Source organism: Pseudoliparis swirei, chromosome 3 (genome assembly GCF_029220125.1).
Source record: "Pseudoliparis swirei isolate HS2019 ecotype Mariana Trench chromosome 3, NWPU_hadal_v1, whole genome shotgun sequence".
NCBI classification, from domain to species: Eukaryota; Metazoa; Chordata; class Actinopteri; order Perciformes; family Liparidae; genus Pseudoliparis; species Pseudoliparis swirei.
In genome coordinates, this window is record NC_079390.1 from 18,589,261 (window position 1) to 18,611,753 (window position 22,493).

The 22,493-nt window shown below is 43.8% G+C and overlaps 2 protein-coding genes across 3 annotated transcripts in view; one reads left to right on the forward strand and one right to left on the reverse strand.

The window, feature by feature from the left end:
• pknox2 (pbx/knotted 1 homeobox 2) overlaps positions 1 to 8,855 on the reverse strand; it is a 118,758-nt gene extending 109,903 nt beyond the window's left edge. The window contains exons 1-2 of one of the 2 annotated variants that reach the window (XM_056444528.1): positions 8,779 to 8,855; positions 6,586 to 6,776 (exon numbers count right to left, since the gene is read on the reverse strand). The gene's annotated coding sequence lies outside the window, so the exon portion shown is untranslated. Of the gene's footprint in view, positions 1 to 6,184; positions 6,258 to 6,585; positions 6,777 to 8,778 lie in introns of those variants that run through there. The other variant, XM_056444543.1, reaches the window with a different exon arrangement.
• tmem218 (transmembrane protein 218) lies at positions 8,526 to 15,173 on the forward strand. The gene is made up of 3 exons (XM_056444584.1): positions 8,526 to 8,904; positions 9,813 to 9,915; positions 13,914 to 15,173. Exons 1-3 carry the CDS (start codon positions 8,795 to 8,797, stop codon positions 14,046 to 14,048), a joined length of 348 nt encoding a protein of 115 aa, XP_056300559.1. The 5' UTR covers positions 8,526 to 8,794; the 3' UTR covers positions 14,049 to 15,173.
• The last annotated feature ends 7,320 nt before the right edge of the window (positions 15,174 to 22,493 follow it).

The window sequence follows — 22,493 nt, forward strand, 5'->3', positions numbered from 1 at the left end:
CTGAAAAACAGAGCCGTGTTCCAGTAAAGAGCCCTTTGGAGGTCACAACTTTAGCGCCGTTGCATTTCCATTCAAAGTGCAGCACACTTTAATGGGCCGCTCAGCCAATAATCAAAGGGGGATTTCAAAAGGCCATCTACCGCCATTTCAAAGCGTCTGGGGCTCCCAACCGGTCTCCTGCTGCAGCTCCTCTGTGTGCGAAGCAGCTGCAAATGTCCCCAAGAGGGGGAAACAACCACGTCGAGGCGAGAGCACACATCAGTAATAGAAGTTAGCCGTTTGCCTGTCCGTCTTCAGCTCCGTGAGGGGGTCTGACTCACAGCAGCGTTCCTGCTGCCAGCAGCCCGCAGTGCCAAAAAACAGCTGGAAATAAACCTGCAGTCGGAAACCACTGGATTTTAGAGCGATACTTTAAACATTTTCAGCCCGGTTTGCATCCTTAATGGGTGTAATAGGTTCGACAAAACATGGTGAACATCCCTCCATGTTGTCAGCACCCAAAGGCCCCCGTTTATCTAGCAGAAAGGACATATGCCACTCTCTCTCCCGACTGGTGGACGACCAGGTTCAGTGGTCCTACTCGTCCCACTAGGAGCCTCCAGGTTCCCCTCTTGACTCAGTTCCCTCTCGTCTTTTTTGAATAAAATATAATCCTCACAGGAAGTTAAGTTTGAGCGAAAAACAACAAAACCATTCATTTAGAGTGAGGACAAGATCTCGGTTGACGTTAACTTGACTGACGAGTTGAGTGATGAACGAGTGACGTGACTAAATAAGTCAGCGTTGATTTATTTGTTTTACCCGGGACACCAACAGCAGTCTCCTTTGTGAAAGTCCTGTGTTTATGATCATGCCGTATCAAATGCCTTTTTTCCACTGTTAATATTTAAAGTCATCAAATTGAACAATTACAAATACAGAAAAAATGACTAATTGTACAATAGCAGTGTTGCTAAAGGTATGACGCTGCAGACATACATTTGGATTTGGCCAAAGAAGGCAAAAGGTTTTTTATGCTTGTGTTCGATATAAAACACAGTAAAAACCCGCCTGGTTTTACGTGTTTTTAAAAAGAGTATAAATGAGACAGACGACTGAGCGTAGGATGATGGTCCACCTTTAGCTTGTGGCGTTGTCATGTAAACCCGATGTAGTTAGGTTATAGTTCACGTTACTTCTGCTAATTATATTCAAATTTCAAAAATCATAAAGGTAGTGTTCGTTAGTGAAGATAATCTCGCTGTACAGAACGTGTAAGTATCTTAAATGTTTGTTTACCATTTCATTAAGAACTACGTTTTAAAGAGTATTATAGATTTATAGATTTATTAGCTGTGACCCCATCCCATGCATTTATTCATTCTGGAGCGAAGCACAACTATGCAGCCACACAGCACTTGGTGGGATTTTCTCTGCCATGATCTGCTGTTGAATTCAAATCAAATATGTTGAACCTCACCCAGCTCAGCTGTTACCAGGACGCTCAAATATATTAAATTCAGGATTTACTGGCAGGCTTCATATTTCTCTGTGTGAAGCTCTGCTCATTTATTAGGATTATCTACATTCCACCAGAGATAAGAACCAGCGGCACAATGAGGTTCACAGTCCTGTTCGAGGTCTTTAAATGCAGAATATATAATAAGCTGTTGCTAATTTGATTTTGTGCTTGATCCATGAATAATACCACTGATGTCTAAAAATATAGGTTTTAATTGTTTTTAATGCTAAAATAATGAAATCAAAAGCAATGTATTCCAACACTCTGAACATCAGAGGGTGTAAATAAACGACTTCTTACACGTCTTTGAAATTCCAGCCACAGTAAACACTATCTGTGAGTGCATCCTGCTGGTGAAAACCCTCAGCTGTATTGGGCTCCTCCATTCTATGCCATGACTTCGACTTAGTTTATGGAATGTGTCCCTGCTGGGTTTTCATTTCCTCCGTGTGAAAAAAAAGGAATGCAATCAGAGGACTGACGCTAAAATCATTACCTAATGACTAAAGCCTTTGTATGACTTCTTCCATGCTGTGGCGTTCACTGTTCATGCACACACTGCACATTATTGTGTGGAGAGGAGGATTTACAAGCCGTTCGTTCGACTGTCTGCAGGCCAAATTGATTCAAATGTGCCGAGCCCAATCAATCAGTGACTCACGTGAAGACCGATATTCTTTTTACAGCCCAAGATGTCGTGATGAGAACAAAGCCAATACGACACAACGTGCCGTTGTAATTATGTGTTAAAGCGACAGAAGATGGGATTTGTTATTTTGTAGGTAGTTAGTAGTAGTTAAGAAGGCAGTGAAATGACGCTCATTGTTTCACGTATCGGGGGCGCGCAATTCATCGAGTATCACGATTCTGGGCATGACAGGCGATGATAATGATGTTTAAAAGAGGCTCCACTCAGAGAAACCGGGGGGGAAGCCGGTGACAAACTTTCCTGAATGCTATATCCCAATAGAAGATGATGATCAGAGTGTTCGTTGTTTTTTGCCTTATTTGAAGTCTTCTGATGATGCGAGGGTTCGTCCATTAGCAGGAAGGTTATACAACGGGGAAGCAGCGCTCTATTTATATAAATGTGAACGTGCAATAACAAATAGTTTGTCTTTAAAATTCCGTGAATAATGTCGATGGATAATTGTGATCTCAATATTGATCAAAATACTCCTGGTTCTCGTTTTGGACTTGGTGCCCAGTCTGCATGTCCTGTCCCCATCAGAGGCAATACACCACGTCAACAGGGGACAGTTTGAGAACAAAACCAAATACAAGAGTTACTTTAAAATAATTACTTTCCTTGTTGATGATTTTCTCAATTAATCAATTTGGTCAATAAAATATCAGGAAATGAGACACATTTCCAAAAGTGTTTCCCAAAGCCTAAGACGATGTCCACACATGTGGTTGTGTCCAAGGCTCAAAGATATTCAGTATACTGTCACAGAGGGGTGCGGATACCAGGAATATTCACATTTGACTGGTTCACCGCAAAAGATTCTAAAAATAATTTGTTGATTAATTTAAAAGTTGACGACTAGTCAAAGAGTCGTTGTAGCTCTGTAAATCTGCTTGAAACGTGGGGGACATAATGTTATACCGATGTATCACTCCACTGTATAACAATCGCCGCCTGACTGCAGTTGTGCAACCGCACTACACCGCATGTATTTTCATGACATCTCTATGTCCTTCCAGGAACAAAGCTCTGTGATGTTGACAGCACGCAGGGTCATTAAATTTGCCTGCTGCTCCTCTTGGAGCACAAATCAAGCCGATCCATCTCTCTCCGACCCAGCTCCCTGGTGACTTACTTAGAGCCGTGCCAACGCAGCACTGGCTGCGGAATGAGCAAGGGTAAGCATGCAGGGGCTGTGTCTTTAAGCCGAGCCGTCTGACGGTATAAACAAGCCTCCGTCTCCTCTTGAGAGCAATGGGGATCAAGCGGGCTTAGCGGGCATGACCTGTGGGGGGCCCAGACACGGCCCCGAACACGCAACACAACACAATTGTCTTAAAGATTGCTGCTCGACTGAACATGAGAGAAACTAGCCTACATCACATTGCCCACGGGCCCGGAACAGGACCTAGATGCACTCCGCCGAGGATACCCGGCAGACTGAAGCCTTATGAATAATTCTGAACATCCTCTGGGTTTTTTTTTTCCTGCCTGATTTAAGAGAGTGAGGCCCTACAAAACAAATTAGACATCTCGCAATCGGATCACTGAGGAAAGGAATTTCGCAAAGTGAGCCCTGGTAGCCTTACGAGACCCTTAAAAGAAAAAGGAAAGGAAAAAAACCTCCAGATCTTCTCAAGAATAATGTCCTGGTTTCTTCTGCAGCGTGCAGGCTGGAATTAGAGGCAAAGGCAAAAAGGAAGTGACAAGACATTTGCTTCGTGGTTTAATTTCCTCGATTGCTTTATGGCCATACATAAATGCTTAAATTGGTTTGTAACATATGCTCTCCTCGCTCTGTTTACTTCCTTCATTTAGTGTGACTGAATCACTTTATTAGCGATTATCCCCCCAAAAAGCTGCAGGAATGCACAGCATCACACCTCATCATGTAATTTGCCCATATAGTAGGAATGAGAATATGCAAATAGCGGCAGAGTATTTTGGAGAAGCAGATTCGCCCCCGGGCTGCTTGTCCAATGACACAAATCATCAATTAAGATCTCAGCAGGGTTTGGGGATAAACTAAATTGGCATTAATCCTATCTGACGATATGTAGAGCCGTGTGGGGTTCATCACAACAAAGAACAAACATCACTGAGGGTGATTAGCGGTGATGCGCTTTGACTCGTGTGAGTGTGTGTGTGTGTGTGTGTGTGCGTGTGTTTGACCGTGTGTGTGTGTGTGCACCTTCAGGATCCATTCCCAGCTGAGGCGTAGCACTTTGAGACACTGACAAAAGGTGCACAATCACGGCATAATGATCACGTCTCGGCCTTTCAACGGCAACAAGTCTTTTTAAAGCGGTTTCTTTCACTGGTGCGAGTTTCGCTCCTGGTGGGATTCTACGTCCGGCTCTCCCCACCTGCCCCATGTGTCTGACGGAGGGAGCTAAAGTGGTCTGAATCGCCATTGTGATTTCTCAGGGAAGCACATGATTAGTAAACAAATGGTTCAGGCATATTCAATTCGGCTAATGTACTCCCAAAGCTCACACCGTGGTCTTCGCCTTCACTTTGCAGTGCACAGTTGTGGCGTTGAGTAACAGACGGCAACAAAGACACTACGACAGTTGGGTAACACTTATTCATTGAACTTCAGAATCATAAATCAGAATCAGAATAGTATTTATCGAACTTTACATTGAGCAATGGGTTTTTGAACCAATCTGTGTTTGTACAAGTACATGTTTGGGATATTCGAGGGGGCCGAGATCAAAGCCGAACGCGACGGAACAGGCGAGTCGACTGGACTCGTAAAAGTACCTACGCAGCAAACCGGCGCCTTTGTTTTACCGGAACGATCGCACGAAACCAGAGCCGGGACACATGCTGTCCGAGGGACGCGTCACGCCGACAGCACTTCATGTCGGCCGCAAAGCTCCTACGAGTGAAATAGTGAGTGGGGCAGTTGTGGAATCGAGTGGTCTTCTGAAATAGAAAGTGGTGAGTGGCACACAAAGAAGGCCAGTGTTCAGTATAGAGGCGGTCTGCAGGGCAGGGAGCGCTGGGAGTAAACATTAGACCTCACGGAGATGCAGAGAGCGCAGCATGAAACACTTCAATCAAAGATGTATTCACCGAGAGGGAGAGACTCCCTGTTTGGCCTTTTCCGGTGCAGACCAGTGAGGAAGGTACTTTGCTTGACGTTTTTTTCTGGAGTAAATGCAAGAAGTTAGCTTGATAATTAAATAACTATTTTTGTTTAAATGCTGTACATAAACTGCAGATGTAAAATGAAAACTGACAAGTTCCACATTTAAAAAACAATATGTTCACACGAGACCTAAGCTATTTAAATCACTGATTCAAAACAAGAAACTACGTTTTCAAATAAAGGTAATAGCATATATATATAAATGTATGTACATATATAAATATCTATATATATGTACATATATATATGTATATATATATATATATATTCTTCAATTTGACATCTTAAATGCAGTAGTAGTGTGTTTGTTTTTTTAAACAAACAAACAGCCAACGCACGCACACACACACACACACGCAACACGCAACACACACAGTGGCACTATACTGTCTACAATACAATTTATTATGAACAAAGAAAACTGCCGTAGTAACTTGGATCAAATCTGGGCGCAAGTAATTTTACTCTGAAAATCCGTTACCGTTTCTTTACTTTACAAACACGCCAATCGTGCCAGTCAAAATAAAAGCGTTTCTCTGGAATAAAACACACCTCGGAACTTCAACGTTAAGAAACTGGAGTGCCAGTAAAAAGACCAAACAAGACGAGTCTGTTTCTCTCTTTTTTGCATGGAAGATTTACACCGGGACGCAGCAGTCCGCTGCCGGTTGACAAAGCCGTCATGAAATGCCCGCTTCCCGCAGCTCGATGCGCTCATTCCATCCTCCGGTCACTATCACCGGGAGCATTCTCCCAATCACAACCGTTCCCAATTAAAAGCATCCGCCGCCTAAAGCAACACATCCTACGTGCAGGATGTATGCAGCACAAACATTACCGACACATTTCTCTTTGCTTTTCTTTTTTTAAATCCAAAAGCCGCATTAAGCAAAATAAAAGAAAAAATCCACTAGTCTCTCAGTCCAGCACAAAAATGCATCTCCTCCTCTCTTTTCCCTCTCTCTTTTTTCTCCCCCTCCTCCTCTACTCCCATCCTCCCTCCCTCCCTCCCTGACTCTCTCTCTCTCTTTCTTTCTTTCTTTCCCTCCCTCTCTCTCTTGCTCTTGCGCGCTCTCTCTCTCTCTCTCTCTCCCTCTCTCTGGCCAGACTGGCTGTCTGACTGTATGAATAATGTCCTGCCTTTTGTAATGAAGGGGAGGGGGGGGAAGGGGAAAAAGGACGCTGAAGTGGTAAAGCCCTGCTCACATGCACTGACATTGAAAATGAATGACAGCTTACCTGCATGCCAATCTTCATCAGACTGACACTGGGCTGACAGCACAGCCTATACTCCTCCACACAGCCGCTGACGTCAGCCGCGCCTGGCCCCTCCCACCTCCATCTCCGCTCCCCGTTTTTTTTCCCAACACCGGGCTGCTGATGCCTTCCAGTGTCCGTGGGAAATACGGCAATCACGCGTGGGGTTCTTGCTAGAACGGTAAGGGGGATGTTGGTTGGAGGTGATGATGCACCAACATTTCAAAATAAAGATGATATACATGTTTTGTTCTTCCTGTGTTTTTATTGTTTTTCCCCCTGATAAGCTTGAAGGACACGTTTAAGATTGACAGTCAATACCCAGCATTTTTAACATCAACCACTAATACACAAGACATGTCGTATGTGTTCTATTTTGACATGAACTTTTTCCATGTATATATATATATATATATAATTTTTATTTTTAAAGTTCCATATGATTTTATTGAGTCATTCCTTTAGGTTCCAGATGTGTCCGGTGGGAAAAGAGTTGAGTGTGACGGAGAGGAAAAGATGACTTTAGCCTCCATGAGAGATTCAGGGTTTGGTCTCATTTAAACACAATGAATGCCTTATTCATTTGGCAATTTGCAATTAATCCACTCATTCTGGATTATTCATAGTCGCCAGAGCAGAATGGATTTATTAAATCAATGTATGGTTAAAATCTATATATGGGCATAATTGGTTTGGTTGGTCTTTAAATGTATGTATATGATTTCATTATTTGTATTTTATTCAGTCATCGAATATCCTTATAATCTGACCTATATTCAGGTTTCCTAAAGACTGAGACTCCAAGAGAAGTCATGTTGTCTATATGTTTACATGTTTCTTACTATTTTTGCACTTTATGTTGTCTATGCACTTTATGTTGTCTATATGTTCACATGTTTTTTACTATTTTTGCACTCTATGTTGTCTATATGTTGCACAATTCACTTTATGTTGGACAGAAGAGAAACGCAATTTCGATCTTCTGTATGTTTGCACATATGGAAAATTGACAAATAAAACTGACTTTGACTGACTTTTTTGAGAAACAAGACCATGAAAACGAGGTTCCTCTGTGTCAATAAGAATCAGAAAATAATACCTGTATTGCTGCTTGCTCTCTCCATTCTGACCTTCTTTAATCTGACGGATTTTGTTGCGATTGCGAGGCGGGAGGGTCAACTCTTTTGGGAGGTTCAGGCAAATCCCACGTGCAGTTTGATGTAAATTAGGCCCCGGTTTGCTCAACGGCTCACTTTGTACTATTTGCTCTCAGTTGTTCTCCACATGATCCAATCCCGCCCTCTGTCTTGTTATCCAGTGCATTAATAAACACTGGGTGCATGGATTTTACGATGGTCACACAAAGGCAACATGTTTTCTTTCTTCCCCAGTAAACGCACAGGGGCACCGCCACTTTGAGCGGGACTGGAGCGCAGCGCACACGAGCCTGTGAACCCCGGACCTGGCCAGTCCCCTGTCGGCCCGCATTAGGAACTGCATGTTCAAAGAGACAGACAGGCTGCTGTTAATAAGAATAGACATTTCTATTCAACCCAACATCATGTCAATCGATTTCGTCTTGCCAGCTGAAAACACACACCAATTGACTATGTCAGAAAAACAGAAGAAACACTTAAGAAAGGTACAAATTGCACATCGTACAAAGGTAGGATTCACATTTGAGTATACAAATGTGAATCGTATGCATTGTATACAAAAAAATGAAAAAGTCAGCCGAGCAGGGGGAAGTTTCTGCAGCCTGTTCGAGTGTTCGGTTTTTCTGTAACGACGCACGTGATTGGTCCGTACTGAGTTTGCGGATCCAATCAAACTCTAGTTTGCTGTTGCCAGGAAGTAGAAGACGCAACGGAGAACGCTACATATATTGACCTTATTGATAAATGAGGGGTTATGGGCAGCAAACAGTCATTCTTAGAGAGGGGGTGGGTGTCTCGAACATCGGTACATTCGTCAAGAAGCAGGTCGTCCTCAGTTTAGCAGAGCTAGCAGACTGCTACCTAACGTGCACTGTAACACTACGATGGAAGTTACAGTGAGCTAATGTAGCTAACGTTAGCTTTGCTTATAGCTACAGCGTTGCCTCGTTAACGCTGTGTGGTAAAGTCCTGCTTGACCGAGTTCACTGATTAGCTGCTGTGTGTCGGGTTAACTTACGTTAGTTGCCGTGAACATGGCAAGTGCCGTTTTGGACGTCGGCACGGGCGTGTTCGTGATCGCCATCGTTTGGATTCTATTACTTGTGTTTGGGATGATGCTGCTGAGAGCATCTGGGTCTGCGAAGTGAGTGAGCAGCATCTCCACACACACACACACACACACACACACACACACACACACACACACACACACACACACACACACACACACACACACACACACACACACACACACACACCAGGCAGAGCGTGGTGCATGCGTTGATAGAGAAAAGAGCCGCTTTGTCTGTGAGTCTGTCAGTGACTTAATCCCCATATATTTCACAGGTTTATTCCAATAAAATGCAAAGGAAAAAAAATTGCATTAACCTTTTCTCACTGTTGAACATAGTGGTGTGTTTAGGGGAGGAAACATGTAGGAAAGAAAATCGAAGCTGAAATAAAGTTTATTCAGATTCATAGCAGAATGTAAACTGTTCAGCAGTTTTGTGAAAAAAATAATTGTTGTAGAATTTACTGTTTTACACTTTTTGACCTGGATTTCCCATTAAAAATTTGCGTTGTTGTCTATCTAGATCAGCAAACATAACTATCCTGCTGATTCCCGAAATTCTCTGAGACACTTTAAGCTTCACCCACTGATCGATTGCCGAGTGCCTTCCGATCCCTGTTGATTAGTACTTACGCAGAGACTCCAACAGACCAGTTAATGCCCGTTAATTTCTGTCGAGAATGCACTGTGACACCAAACACTGTGCACTTGTGTAAGATGCAATTACAGTACAGTCTAAATGGGGTGAAACATGGTGCCATTTACTTGATTGGAAAGTTAACAACTATTTAAAAACTCAATAAAGAAGGCCATTGTTTTGATTGGTACTTGAAAATGACATTATCCTCAGAAAACCCTGCATTTACTGGAAGTCTTACTGCAAAACCGCAGTGGGAGTCCTGGTGTTTATGCGGTGTGTTTTTTTTAAACTGTGTGTGTGTGTGTGTGTGTGTGTGTGTGTGTGTTTTGTGTCTTGCCAGGTTAGGCATCATCCCCATATTCTTACTGGCTCTCACCATCACTTTGGTGCTGGTGTTTTTCCCACGCAGCCCAGAGACAGCGGCCCCTTTCAAAGAGACGGAGGTAAGCTGAATGCACAGATCAACACCTTTTTATAAAAGTATTTCGCAGCGTATTAAAATGCAAATATCAGAGAGAAACGTGAGCGTTCCTCTACATCAAGGGGCAATTTAAAATCTGTGACAAGGAACCACTCCAAATCAGTGTTCTCCACCATTTATTGCATTCCACGCGAGTCTCGCGTCATTATCGGCTGTGCATGATGACCGCATCATAACAGAAGGCCTGGGAAGCTTCCAGTTTGGATGCGGGGCCATTTGGCCTTCATCGCTACCAAATGTTTTGGGTCCGCGGACCGCTGAGTGAATACGAGACCAACTACTTCAGCTGAATGGTCATCTCATGCTCACTTCTGTCCTCTCAAACTATATTTCATCACACAAGTGTGTCTCTTCTCTCCCCCCTCAGGCATCATGAGACATTTAAGAACAGTTATATTTATCAAAGATGTCTTATCTCGAGATCTCAAAGGGTACTTCATGTATGTGTGTGTGTTTGTGTCTGGTCCAAATGCCAAAAAGCAGAGCTCAGATCACGTGTGGTTGTAACTCTGAACGCGATGTATTTGCACTGATTGAGGACGTAAGCTCTATTTAGGTTTGACGGAGGTGAATTTAAACCACAAGCCGCTCCAACACAAAAAGACCAACTCTGATAGAAGCCAGTATCCACAGCGCCGTAAGCCTGTAAATAGCATGTGTCATTGCTGTATGTGTGTGCTTGTCATAAAGGCCCGCTCCGCTTTATCTTAGTCCAACAGCAACACAGAACAAACACTCCCCCCGTGTTGCCTCGGGGTCGTGCCAATGAGCCGGCCAGATCTGCCAAGCAAGCTGCCACCCCATAGAAATGGCGAGCTCGCACTTCACAGGCATTGTGCAAAGGCAGATACCCGACCGGCGACGGAGAGAGGCGGCGCGGCGCCGCTTCCTGCGTGTCTGTGCAGAGGCGTGCGGGTAACATGAACCCATGGCGATCCAAGAAATTAATTCCTGTGTTTTAAATGAGCTCACATACACAATCACTTGTAATAATGACGCCTTAAAGTCATCATCAGCCATGGAGTTCTCTGCCTGTATTGATGACCAAGTGACCAGGTATTTCTTTAAATTGTAATGAAATAATGAAGCGTTTACAAATATTCTTTGTTTCTTCAATTTGACATTTGTATCCGTTGCTTCTTTCAATCTGTAGCTTTTAGAAATGAAGAGAATACGACTTGTGTTGTCCAAAAATGAGGAAAATAGCTCCACGTTAAAATGTAACCATAACAACTTCAGTGGCCATATGTATCCTAACAGAAGACAGTATCAAGGTACAATAAGAGCAATACACCTGGGGCAATATAGATTAAATGGAGTCCCTCAGGCGTAAGAGGGATAGCTGACGAGACCGAGCTGCCAGAGTTGATCTTCTCCAAGCGTTCCTGTCTGCCTCATCTTTGGTATCTGAATCTGAAATGAGTCGCTGCCAAAAGACCGCTTTCACACAGAGCCAGAGGCAACTCAAATTATAAGTATTACAGATCCTCACATGTGTGATCATGAACAGAATAATTCAGACAACGGTACAATAACATGTGAAGGTGAAAACCCGGTTTACCGTCTGCTGAATGTCGTGTTTGGATAGCGACTCGTTTCCATTTCCTGAAACCCGACATGTGAGCAGAGGGATGCGCGCGAGTGAAAGAAACACCGAACCTCTCGCTGTTAAACAAAAGTAAAATATCCTAGTGCCAATTAGGCCAATCCCAGACTAGAGGGGGGATGGGGGTTATAGCAGACCTAACCCCCCCATCTCCCCCCTGCCCCCCCCCCCCCCGCTTGTCTGCCAGCTACCACCCGTGCGCTCAATGGCACATTAATAAAACATGGCCCACACTTTGGGTTCCTGCTTGCTGTGTAATTGGCAAATTAAAAAGTGAGATGCGTTAAATGCATCCATAAGAAACGGCATACATCACCCAGCCCACACCCCCCTCTCTCCTCGACACCAAGCGGATTGACACACACACACACACACACACACACACCTACACACACACACACACACACACACACACACACACCTCTCATTCCAGCCCCTGTGAAACCTTCCGCAGTGGGCTCATCCGGCATATTCTCACGATCTACATGTTAACAAAGGGAAGCGTCGATTACATCTGTCCGTGGCAATTTCAGGAACTCCAACTTTAAGCGGCAAACTTAAGCAACGTTGCCGCTAACCTCGAATGACCATCGACTCATCCCCCTCCCCCCCCCCCGGAATGAGCATTTAGTCGTCAGCGGCGGCGAGGGAGCGGTGGAACAACAAACATGCCGTGTCTTTAAATGCACCGCTGCACCGGCTATTCCCCGAACACACGGGTCTAGTTCCTGCACCGATCAATAAGCACTTGGCTGTGTGTCAGGGCAGCAGGTTTGAAAGGCAGAGCGGACATGGATACAATCAGGAGGGTGCAGTCATACACCAGGTATCCGTCTTTTAAGTGGTCACCAATCAGAGGTGCTGCATCTCAAATTCTGGTTGGAGGCCCCTCCATCAATACTACCCATCACTCCTGGTAACCAACCCGCGGTCCCGTACTCGTCTTCCTCTCTGTGGAAGAGGTTGTAACTTCACGTTACTTCTTACCTGAAACATATTCTCAGGATTTATTAGATTAGATATTTCCAGATTTCATACGTCCAATCGGTTTGTCTCACTGCTCTTTAAAGGGATAGTTTAGTTGTTTCAAGGTGGGCTCGTATGAGGCACTTCTCCATCGTCAGTGGATGTTCCCCTGCAGCAGATGACGCAGCACGCCTCTAGTTTGGTGGAGCAGACCGAGGCAGCGGCAGTGCGCGCTGCTGTGGACGGGGGCAGCAGCAGTAGTGTGAGTGTCTGCTGCCTTGAGAGTATTCCTACAGCTTTACAGTGTTTCTGACCGGGAGCCACATGCTCTCCCAGAGCCACCAGGCGGGCGTTTTACCTGCAGAGCCCACGGCTCCAGTCCCCCGCGGGTAACGGCAGCTCCATGGCAAGATAACCAGGCGAAAATATTCTCAATATGGCGTACCCTTAAACAGATATCGTTGTTTTCTTTTCAAAGTGAGCCTTTCTTTTAGGTTCCCGCTGCTCACAGCAGTGCATTGCTTTGCTTATTGTGAAAAAAAGTAGGTCCCCAGAGAAAGAGTTTGTGAATCCCTGCTCTAGTTAATGCCCTGACTATGGACACGTACCTTTGAGTGTTGTAATTGTAAATAGACAACGATATGAGAGTACTTACTGAAGAGGACATACGGGAATTAGGCCAACCCTGTATTTCTCCCACCTTCCAGTCGACCATTCAGGACCCCAAAATGTTCTACTCTTAGTTTGTGTAGGTCTTCTTTGAGGTCTCCATCACTTTCACACGAGAGGAATCAGTCGATGCAGCCCAAAGGAACTCTAACTGTGCAGCCGGATATGCTCTCAGAGCCCCCGGCCACCAGTTCATCATCACAACAAGAAGGTGACCTGAAGTAAAGCGGTCTGCCAAAGTCCAGACGCGTCATGTGGCATCAGCCAGAGTGGACCAGCTGAGTGCTTGCTGTCTAAGACACCGCATTAGACGTGGTGAAGGAAGTTTTCAGTGCGCACCGTCGCTTTGATTCAACTTCCGGGGGCCGTCTGTTATTGTGCGTTGTTAAGCATGCGTCGAAAAAAATCATTATTTTGCCATCAGGTGATCCAAACGTTAAAGGCAACACGTTATTGTCGATTTCCCTGTCAATGTGTGTGTTTCTCTCAGTATACAGAGTACCCATCCACGGCCTCACATAAGGCCTCGTGCTTCCACAGGGAGCCTTTGTGAAAGCCCTCTCCTGACACCTAGTGGCTAATAGAGGAAATCCAGACTTGTGAGCAGCCAGGCTTTCCCCATGCATTGGATACTATTAACAAGAAGAAAAACAACAGACTGTAGCGTGTAGTTCCTGAGAACTCCTGAAATTCAACACATTCCCTCTTTCTCCCTCCAGATAGTGGACACGTTGTTCATCGGGCGCTACGTGCTGCTGGCGGTGGTGAGCACCGTCTTTCTGCTGGTGGTCTTCATGCTGATCCCCTTTCATTTCCTGGAGCCTGTGTATGCCAAGGCCTTAAGAACGCAGTAGAGCTGCCAGGGTCAGAGCTGGCACGGGGATCACATCGCTGATGTACACAACTTTAGACAAGCGGGGCACGATGAGAGCCCCCCCCCCCCCCTTCATGTGGAAAGGGACTACAGAATGCATCCCAAACAGAGACAGAGGGGGAAACAGTGTTTTCTTTCTTCATCGCCAACTGTTTATGTTCACCCAGCAGAGAAGAGGACTCCATCAGTACCCAGGTTGTTTTATTGTATCCTTCAGTACACAAGATGAAGAAAAACTGTTTTTTTTACTATTTATACTAATACGGAAACACTCCCTTCACATATGAGAGAAAAACAATCTGACTGGATTTTGTCAAATTCTGGTTTCAGTGCACCTAGAAAATGTTTAGTAAAACTCTAAATGCATCTTATTTACAGGAGATTGCATTTTTGTCTTTTCATTTGTGTCTTTATTGTTAATAAAGTGAATCGTTTTTCATTACAAATTTATATTGTAAAACTTTTCAGCTAATTTGCATAATTCCAATAAAATTAAATTCAGTTATTTCATATAGCCCAATATCATAAATTATTAATTTACCTCAGGGCTTTACAATCTGTACACATACGACGTCCTGTCCCAGGACCTCACATCGGAAAATGCGTTACTTTACCTTCATGATCTAAATCATGGATTTAAATAAAAACATATATGTTTATCTATTTTTATTTTTTATATGAAAGACATATCATTTGAATACTATTAAGTGACAGAAAATAACATCACATTATTTCTATTCAGTGTTTTATTAATATGTGTATGTGATGAAATGATGGATGCTACTCTTGTTAGTTGATAATGAGATACTTTGGATTCCCAGATTTTTCTGTGCTGAAATGGTGTAAATTCAAATTTTGCAATTGGTGTCAACAAATATTATCAAAAGAGTTTCATCACACTCAGTTGTCAAACAATCAGCTGGCACTGGAGGGGGTTGTTAGTCTGACATTGTCGTGCAAACAAGAAGACATCTTTAGAGTAACGCCAGGGAAAGTGTTCCAAGTTCTGATTTTCACTTATAATCTCATCTTTGTCTTCTATCTTGAAAATATATTTTCATATAAAACATGAATATTGTCTACAAATACACTCAACTAATCAATACATTAAATTCCAATTAATTTATTTGAAACTGAAAGGATAAATAGCCCTTTGGGCCGGTCTATTTGCAGTTTGGCGAGCTGGCATACCGTAATCCAGTTCTCTCTCTCTCTCTCTCTCTCTCTCTCTCTCTCTCTCTCTCTCTCTCTCTCTCTCTCACACACACACACTGATAGGGGTGTCTCATAGATCTATTAAGTATCCAACAAACCTTTTTCTGTGTACCTCTAATACTGGTAGAATTTTTTTTTTATGTTTTACAAGAGTTGTGAGATGCTTTCATGTGATGGTTTCCTTGTCCAAGTCTCACGTCTCTAGCTGCAAGTCAAAGTCAAGTCTAAATTTTTTAGCCATGAGTCCAAGTTAAGTCTCAAGTCTTTAGCTACAGGGCTCTCAAGTGTCACGCATTGAGCGTGAGACTCACGCATTTCGGTCTTAAGTCACGCACTCCCGCCACACATCGTATTTCTCACGCTGAAAAAAAACTCTCGGCTTTTTAATGTTGTAATGCGCCACAGCGCGCAAACATGAGCTGGTCGCGCTGCCCTCACCGTGGAGGAATCAAGCGCTCCCCTGGAGGTCTGCTGTGAGGAGCCACTTATCAGCCAATCAGAAAAAAGAAATGGGCTACACAATAGCCAATCTGTTGTATCTGGGTAAGATTTAATCCAGCAACCAATGAAAATAAAGCATCCTGGAGTTGCGGGGGGGGGGTGCTGCTGATGGAAATGTCACGCTTGCCTGCCTTCAAAACTTGAGAGCCCTGTAGCTATGAGGTCAAGTTTCAAGTCTTTAGCCATGAGTCCAAGTCAAGTCTCAAGCCTTTAGCTATGAGGTCAAGTCAAGTCTCAAGCCTTTAGCTATGAGATCAAGTCTCAAGTCTTTAGCAATGAGATCAAGTCAAGTCTCAAGCCTTTAGCTATGAGATCAAGTCTCAAGTCTTTAGCTATGAGGTCAAGTCAAGTCTCAAGCCTTTAGCTATGAGGTCAAGTCACATCTTAAGCCTTTAGCTATGAGGTCAAGTCAAGTCTCAAGCCTTTAGCTATGAGGTCAAGTCACGTCTTAAGCCTTTAGCTATGAGGTCAAGTCAAGTCTCAAGCCTTTAGCTATGAGGTCAAGTCACGTCTTAAGCCTTTAGCTATGAGATCAAGTCAAGTCTTTAGCCATGAGTCCAAGTCAAGTCTCAAGTCTTTAGCTATGAGGTCAAGTCTCAAGTCTTTAGCCATGAATCCAAGTCAAGTCTCAAGCCTTTAGCTATGAGATCAAGTCACGTCTCAAGTCTTTAGCTAGGAGGTCAAGTCAAGTCTCAAAGTCTTTAGCTATGAGTCCAAAACAAGTTTCAAGTCTTGGAGCTAGAGTCAAAGTCAAAGTGTTGTATCATCTGCTGCATGCCGTCGGGTCTCCTTAGATCACAGCATAGCTAGATATAAGGAATAAAAAATGTAAAGCTTCCATTCCAATTAAAATAAATGTATTTTGCCCTGCACAGTAGATACAGACTGAGGTCATTCAGGGTAACAGGAACATATTGCTGACATTATGTCTGTTTGTGCAACTTAAGTGTGAGTCCAAGAGTCCAAGTCCCAGGACTGAGGCCCCATGTCTGCTTTGTTACCTTCGGACAGGGCCCGGCTATCTGATTCCCTCTGGTCTTTATGCTAACCTACAAACATTCGATAGGGGCATTAATCTTTACAACTAACTATCAGCAAGAAAGCAAATAAACACATTTTCCACATCAAACTATTCCTTCAAGCTTTTCTTGTAATTCAACCTGCTCACTGGTCTTAGTAGGACTGTCCAGCGATAAGAAATAAGTTTAAAGGAAGAAGTTTAATTGAGGACCATCGACTCGAGGAGGCGATTTATGAAAAGAAAGGCCTAGCAGTAGTATTCACAGTATTACGTAACATAAACGTGTAAACAACAGTTTGTGGTAGATTTCTCTTTAAGAGGTTATTTAGAAGCTGCGTATGTTTTTTTTTCAATGGCGCATTGCTATTCTACCTTTCGCTTCCACATTTCACCAAACAATGACGTCATAACCTGGACCGTGTTGTCAGTACACAGACACACACAGCAGCATTCACATGATTATGATGCTGCTTCTATGGGGTATGAATAAGCAGATGATTCCATAGAGAGTAATGAGCTTTTGCAGTCTGGAGGCTCAATTCTAAACACTTGCCCCCCCCCCTACCCCCTCCGCATTTTAAAAGTGTGAAGCTCGTGGAGACGTGGAGTGGAATTCCAACCAGGATGATGAAAGAGAATCTAATGAATCAAAACCAATCCTATTAGTTCCAGGCCACATCTCCATACTGTGGTCCTTTTTCCGCACAACAATCCACCGCATGATTTCACACAAGCTCGGGAACTGGGGAATTTCAGCAGGGTGGGACGGCCGATCTAAACCTTTCAACCTGGAGGGACTTGTTGCCAGTAATTGGCCACATGATTACCGCAAAACACGATCTTAGCCCCCGCAGAAAGTGGCACTGAGAAACGAGCCGATTAGAGGGCAATGAAACTGAAAGAGAGGTTCAAGACATTCCCTTTAACATTAACACACAATCATCTGCTGTCGTTTGTACGTCAAGGTGACGATGCAGACAGTTGCAACAGTTCCTCAATTCAATTCAATTCAGTTTATTTGTAAAGCCCAATTTCACAAATTAGTCTTGGAGTGCTTTACAATCTGTTCACATAGACATCCCGGACCCTGCCCCAAAACCTCACATCGGATCAGGAAAAACTCCCAAATAACCCTTCAGGGGGTTCTTGAAGTCTGCAAACTCAAGGTCTCAGAATCCCCAACGTCTCCGTCTGTATAGGAGATCTGACAGTATGTCTTGGTTTTCTCTCTGGTTCACTCTACCTCAACTTTTAAAACATTTCTCTCTCCCCCATCTTACTCTCTTCCTCCATCCTTGCCTCATTTTAATTGTTGCTACTAAACTCTGTCTCTGGGGAGTGGGAAAGTGAGCAGAACAAAGAATGTGGGGGTTTGAGGATCATTTGGAACTGTGAGACGGAGTCTTTGTGGCGCAGCCAGCTGGACATATAAAGAGATGGGGGTGGGCGAGATAGAGAAAGAAGGAGCTCCGCGAGGGCAAAGAGGTGTGAGCGGAAAGCTCAGGGTGCTCGGGTTTGAGACGGCGGAGGGGACGGGGTGCGCTCCTCTCCTCCTCTCCGGCATTCAGATGCATTCAAGCAGAACTCCTGGCTTGCCGTTCACATCCTCAGCCATCTCGCCCTCCGTTTGTGATACGGATACCGTCACCGCCCCACCGAGCGCCCACAACACTGAATAAACATTAAAGATTTCGGGCAAAGTTGGTGCACTTATCCCAAAAGAATGCGTTTCAGTTCGTGTTAAATCAAGCAGATGCCAATGTTTGCAATCCTTTCAAAAAGTCTGGTAAATAAAACTTGACGAGAGCTCCATGGGGTAAAACTAAAAGTGAAGGAGTTTGTTTTAAATCCTCAGACAGGCATGGATTAAATAAGGGTTTATTAGCCAACAAGTGGATGTTTGGCAAACCTGAAGACATCACGGTTCACTCGCTGGGTATTTCCCTAAACTGTGAAAGAGTTGCTGATGGAACGTAGAACTGAACCGGGGCCTTGTCCCCCCGAGCAACAAACTATTCAGACTTGGGGCCAAGAAGAGTTTTTTTCTCAGCACTGCCTGGCCGGGCTCTATTATGCCCTTTTGTGTAGCCATGGGATGCTATCATAGGGGGGGGGGGGGGGGGAATACTCAATCTGAGACCCCGTGTTGCCTTAGCCTTTTACCTCTCTCTCTCGGGAAGGAATTACCCTGCAGCTCTGCCTCTTGGTCGGGCCATGATTAGAGATTAGGGGTCAGGTCGCTCACCAATGGCCCTCTGCCGCTTGGACATAACACCCCATCGCGGGGGCCGCAGCTCGGCCCCATGGGGGTTTCTATTTTGACAGTGCTGAAGACATGATTGCATATTGGCCAGGCTTAGAAAGGCAATGGCTACATTGATCAAAGAAAGTGTTCACAAAACATTGGGGGCCACAGTGATCCGTGGAGCATGCTCAGTTCCTGCACTGCTCCAACTGGCCTGCGTTTTGATACGTTTGCTTTTGGCCTAGACCAACAAAAGTGAGGTGATCTAGAAATATGACTTGATGCTCATAAAGATTACATGAAAATGTTAATACAACTACATAAATACTCTGGTATTTGATCAACAGAACAAACAGCTGGTGGACTGGGATCCAGTTCATCGGAACTGTAAATTCCTACTGATTCAAAGAGCCCTGAAGCGTCCGACACTCTTCCAGATGAACCCTCAACCTCTGGGTCCATCAGCTGGTTTCTCGTGGACATCAAAACTGTGAATTCAGTGAATAAAAACACTTTTTAATGTTGCTTTTGTTTTGTTATGCTGTAAACGGCCTTTCAGTGACTTAAGTTTGGACCTGCTGAGCTTCCATACAAGGACGTCAAACTCCTGGAAACGAGTGGAAAGCGTTTGAAAATAAATTGTTTGTACTGCCAACATCGAAGAATAGGTCCACACTTTGTATAATCGGTTTACAGCAGCAGTCAAGTGCCCAGAACACGACAACAGAAACCTCGTTACTCAAGGGGCTGACTGCCAACGTTAAGGTCTGTTTAGGGAGGGCTGTACATTTGCTCTGACCTTACTTTCCTCCGTCTCTCTGTCCCTGTAGCTTCCGGGCAAAGTACGTTTATTTATAATAGCACATTTCAACAAGCAATTTAAAGCGCTTCACATGAAAGCATCAAAACATAATGCAAAAGAAAACAACTTTTTAAAACTATAATTGTGACTGAGTTTGCTCAAATTTACTTCAAATCAACATCCACAAAAAAAAAGCATCTTTGTCACCTTTGATGAGTTTGAAACCCTTGATTATGAGCATAATTAGGTCTGTATGGTTCCCCGTTTCCAGCAGGCTCCAATGGGGGTCGATCAAACTCCCGACGACCAATATTAACTGGTTGCTTGACTCCTTTCAACCGAGCAAACTATGTCAACACCAATCTGTTCAAATGGTACATTTTACAGTAGTCTTCCTGGTCAATATGATCTCCTGCTTTAAGTTTTTCTGGTAGAGAAAGCACGACCTTCATCACCTCAGCCCTTGACAATTCAGGGAGAACAGGCTGTTTTACCTCCATCAGACCAAAAAATGATCAGAAAGTAAGCTAGCTTCTACTTTCCGGAAACATTCATCTGGGATCTCTTTTCTGCCGGAGCAAAAGGTTGCAATGAAAAGTAAAATCATGATGTGTGACGATGGCTCAGTGGGGAGCAGGGTCCTCCTTCAATCAGAGGATCAATCCCCGGCTCCACCGGCCCTTGTCGATGTTCCTTGGGCAAGACACTTAACCCAAAATGTCCCCTGTGGCTGTGCCTACTGTGTGTGAATGTGTGTGATTGTTAGTTACTGCTGATGTGCTCATCAGTGTATGAATGGGTGTGAATTACATCATGTAGTGTTAAAGCGCTTTGAGTGGTCGGAAGACCAGAAAAACGCGTTACAAGTACAGGTCCATTTACCAGCTAGCCCTGCAGCCTCAACATGTTGCTGAGTCAACTCCTGCTCTCTGTGCCTTCTCATTCTCTCCTCGGTTGTGGCTTCTGACACGTTACCTACCTGCGATAGAGCATCAGAGCATAGACATATTTTTCTCTAATATCAGGTAGCCTTGTTGGCACTGCACCGATTTTTGCATGACGTCTCTTTTTCTCCACTAGGGCACGCTAGATTGATCATGTTTTCTCCAACGAATAGGCATCCAAGAAGGCACTTCATCATGTGTTCTCCACTGGAAGGGCATCCAAGAAGGCTGGACATCCTGTGAGCTTCCTGTGTCCCCTGATTGTTCATTCCCGTCACCTGCCCTCAGCCACTCCTGTCTGATTGCAAGCCCCGCCCTCATTGTTTCCACCTGTGTCTCGTTTCCCTGTCTATTCAGTCTGTGTCGACTCCTTGTTCGGGGCCAGATTGTTTTTGTATTTCCTGTGTGTCGCCTCGCTTTCCAGCCTGAGTTCCTCGTCCTCGTGTGACTTTTTGCAAGTAAAGAGAGATTTTTGCCCTCGCCTCGACTACTGTGTATTTCTCTGCTCCTGAGTCTCTGCTACTGTCCTCAGAAACGTGACGAAGGCACTTTATCATGTTTTCTCCACTGGAATGGCATACAAGAGGGCACTTTATAATGTTATTTAGTAGTTTAGCTATTAAGGAGCCATTCTTTACTTTGCTTCTGACATGAGGTGTAAGTTTTAGTTAAGACCAGAGTAATATACAGTGTAGGCTATCCTGGTTTTGGTGAAGGTGTGAAAACCCAAACTATGAAGAAAAAAAACACAAATAAACTGAACCATCTTTAACTATGAACTTACCCTTAAGGAGATGATAATCGGCAGGTTTTCATTTCTATATTTTATTGTATTATTTATTTTACCATGGCTCTCCTTGAAGCCCACAAAGTTAATTAAATGAAAAATCTTCTCACAGGAGACAATTTGACTTGTCAAGCATATGCAGTTAAAAGCATTATATCTGTAGTGGGGAAAAAAGGTTTCAATAATAAAATGATAAATTGAATGATGGCTGAATTCCAGTTAACTTTGTTCAGTTTCATGGTCCTGGTATTTTTGATGCTGTGATCAGTCAACCTGTCATGGCTTTCTGAGACTGAACCATTGTGGATGGTATGAGCAACACCTGTACTCTTCTCATGATAAGGTCAAATGTGTGGAAGCTGTGAGAAAGTTCCGATTTACTGTCATGGCTTACACAAACCTGCACTGAACAAAGCAATCATTATTATATTGGTCACCTGTGCTTTTCCTGTTTTTAGATAAATTGCATGCTTTGTAAAAGGTCTGTTCTCAGCCATGAATAAACTTCACAGCATCAGCAGCATTAGAGGGATTTACTTTGTATGGTGAAAATAAATAAATGACGATAACTCCCTTTTAACACTGCATTTTCATGAGGCTACACATCATTTGAAATGGGTCCATATCAATAACTTGTCAAGCAACTGTTCCGGTGCAAAAAGTTGTAAGTATCCAGTTTCAGTGAACAGCTATTGACTGATAGATCATGGCTAATTAAAGAATGCTGTGGACACACAATTATCTTCACTATTTAAAACGGACTCAAATTAGTCTGATTGTATGAACTTACTTTATTGACTTTCATCAATGTCAAAAGTTTCCTTTTTTAGAAAGTAAAAGTAAGACATTCAAAAGTGTACGTATTGTTGGTTGACACCAGTGAAATCATGGTTTATTCTGTACTTGCTGT

What these genes read in the sequence shown, in the direction of transcription:
- tmem218 (XM_056444584.1), top strand. Translation starts at nt 8,795, where the DNA reads ATGGCAAGTGCCGTTTTGGACGTCGGCACGGGCGTGTTCGTGATCGCC. An exon ending in AGAGCATCTGGGTCTGCGAA is followed by an intron (nt 8,905 to 9,812) that starts GTGAGTGAGCAG and finishes GTGTCTTGCCAG; the next exon opens with GTTAGGCATCATCCCCATAT. An exon ending in CCCCTTTCAAAGAGACGGAG is followed by an intron (nt 9,916 to 13,913) that starts GTAAGCTGAATG and finishes TTCTCCCTCCAG; the next exon opens with ATAGTGGACACGTTGTTCAT.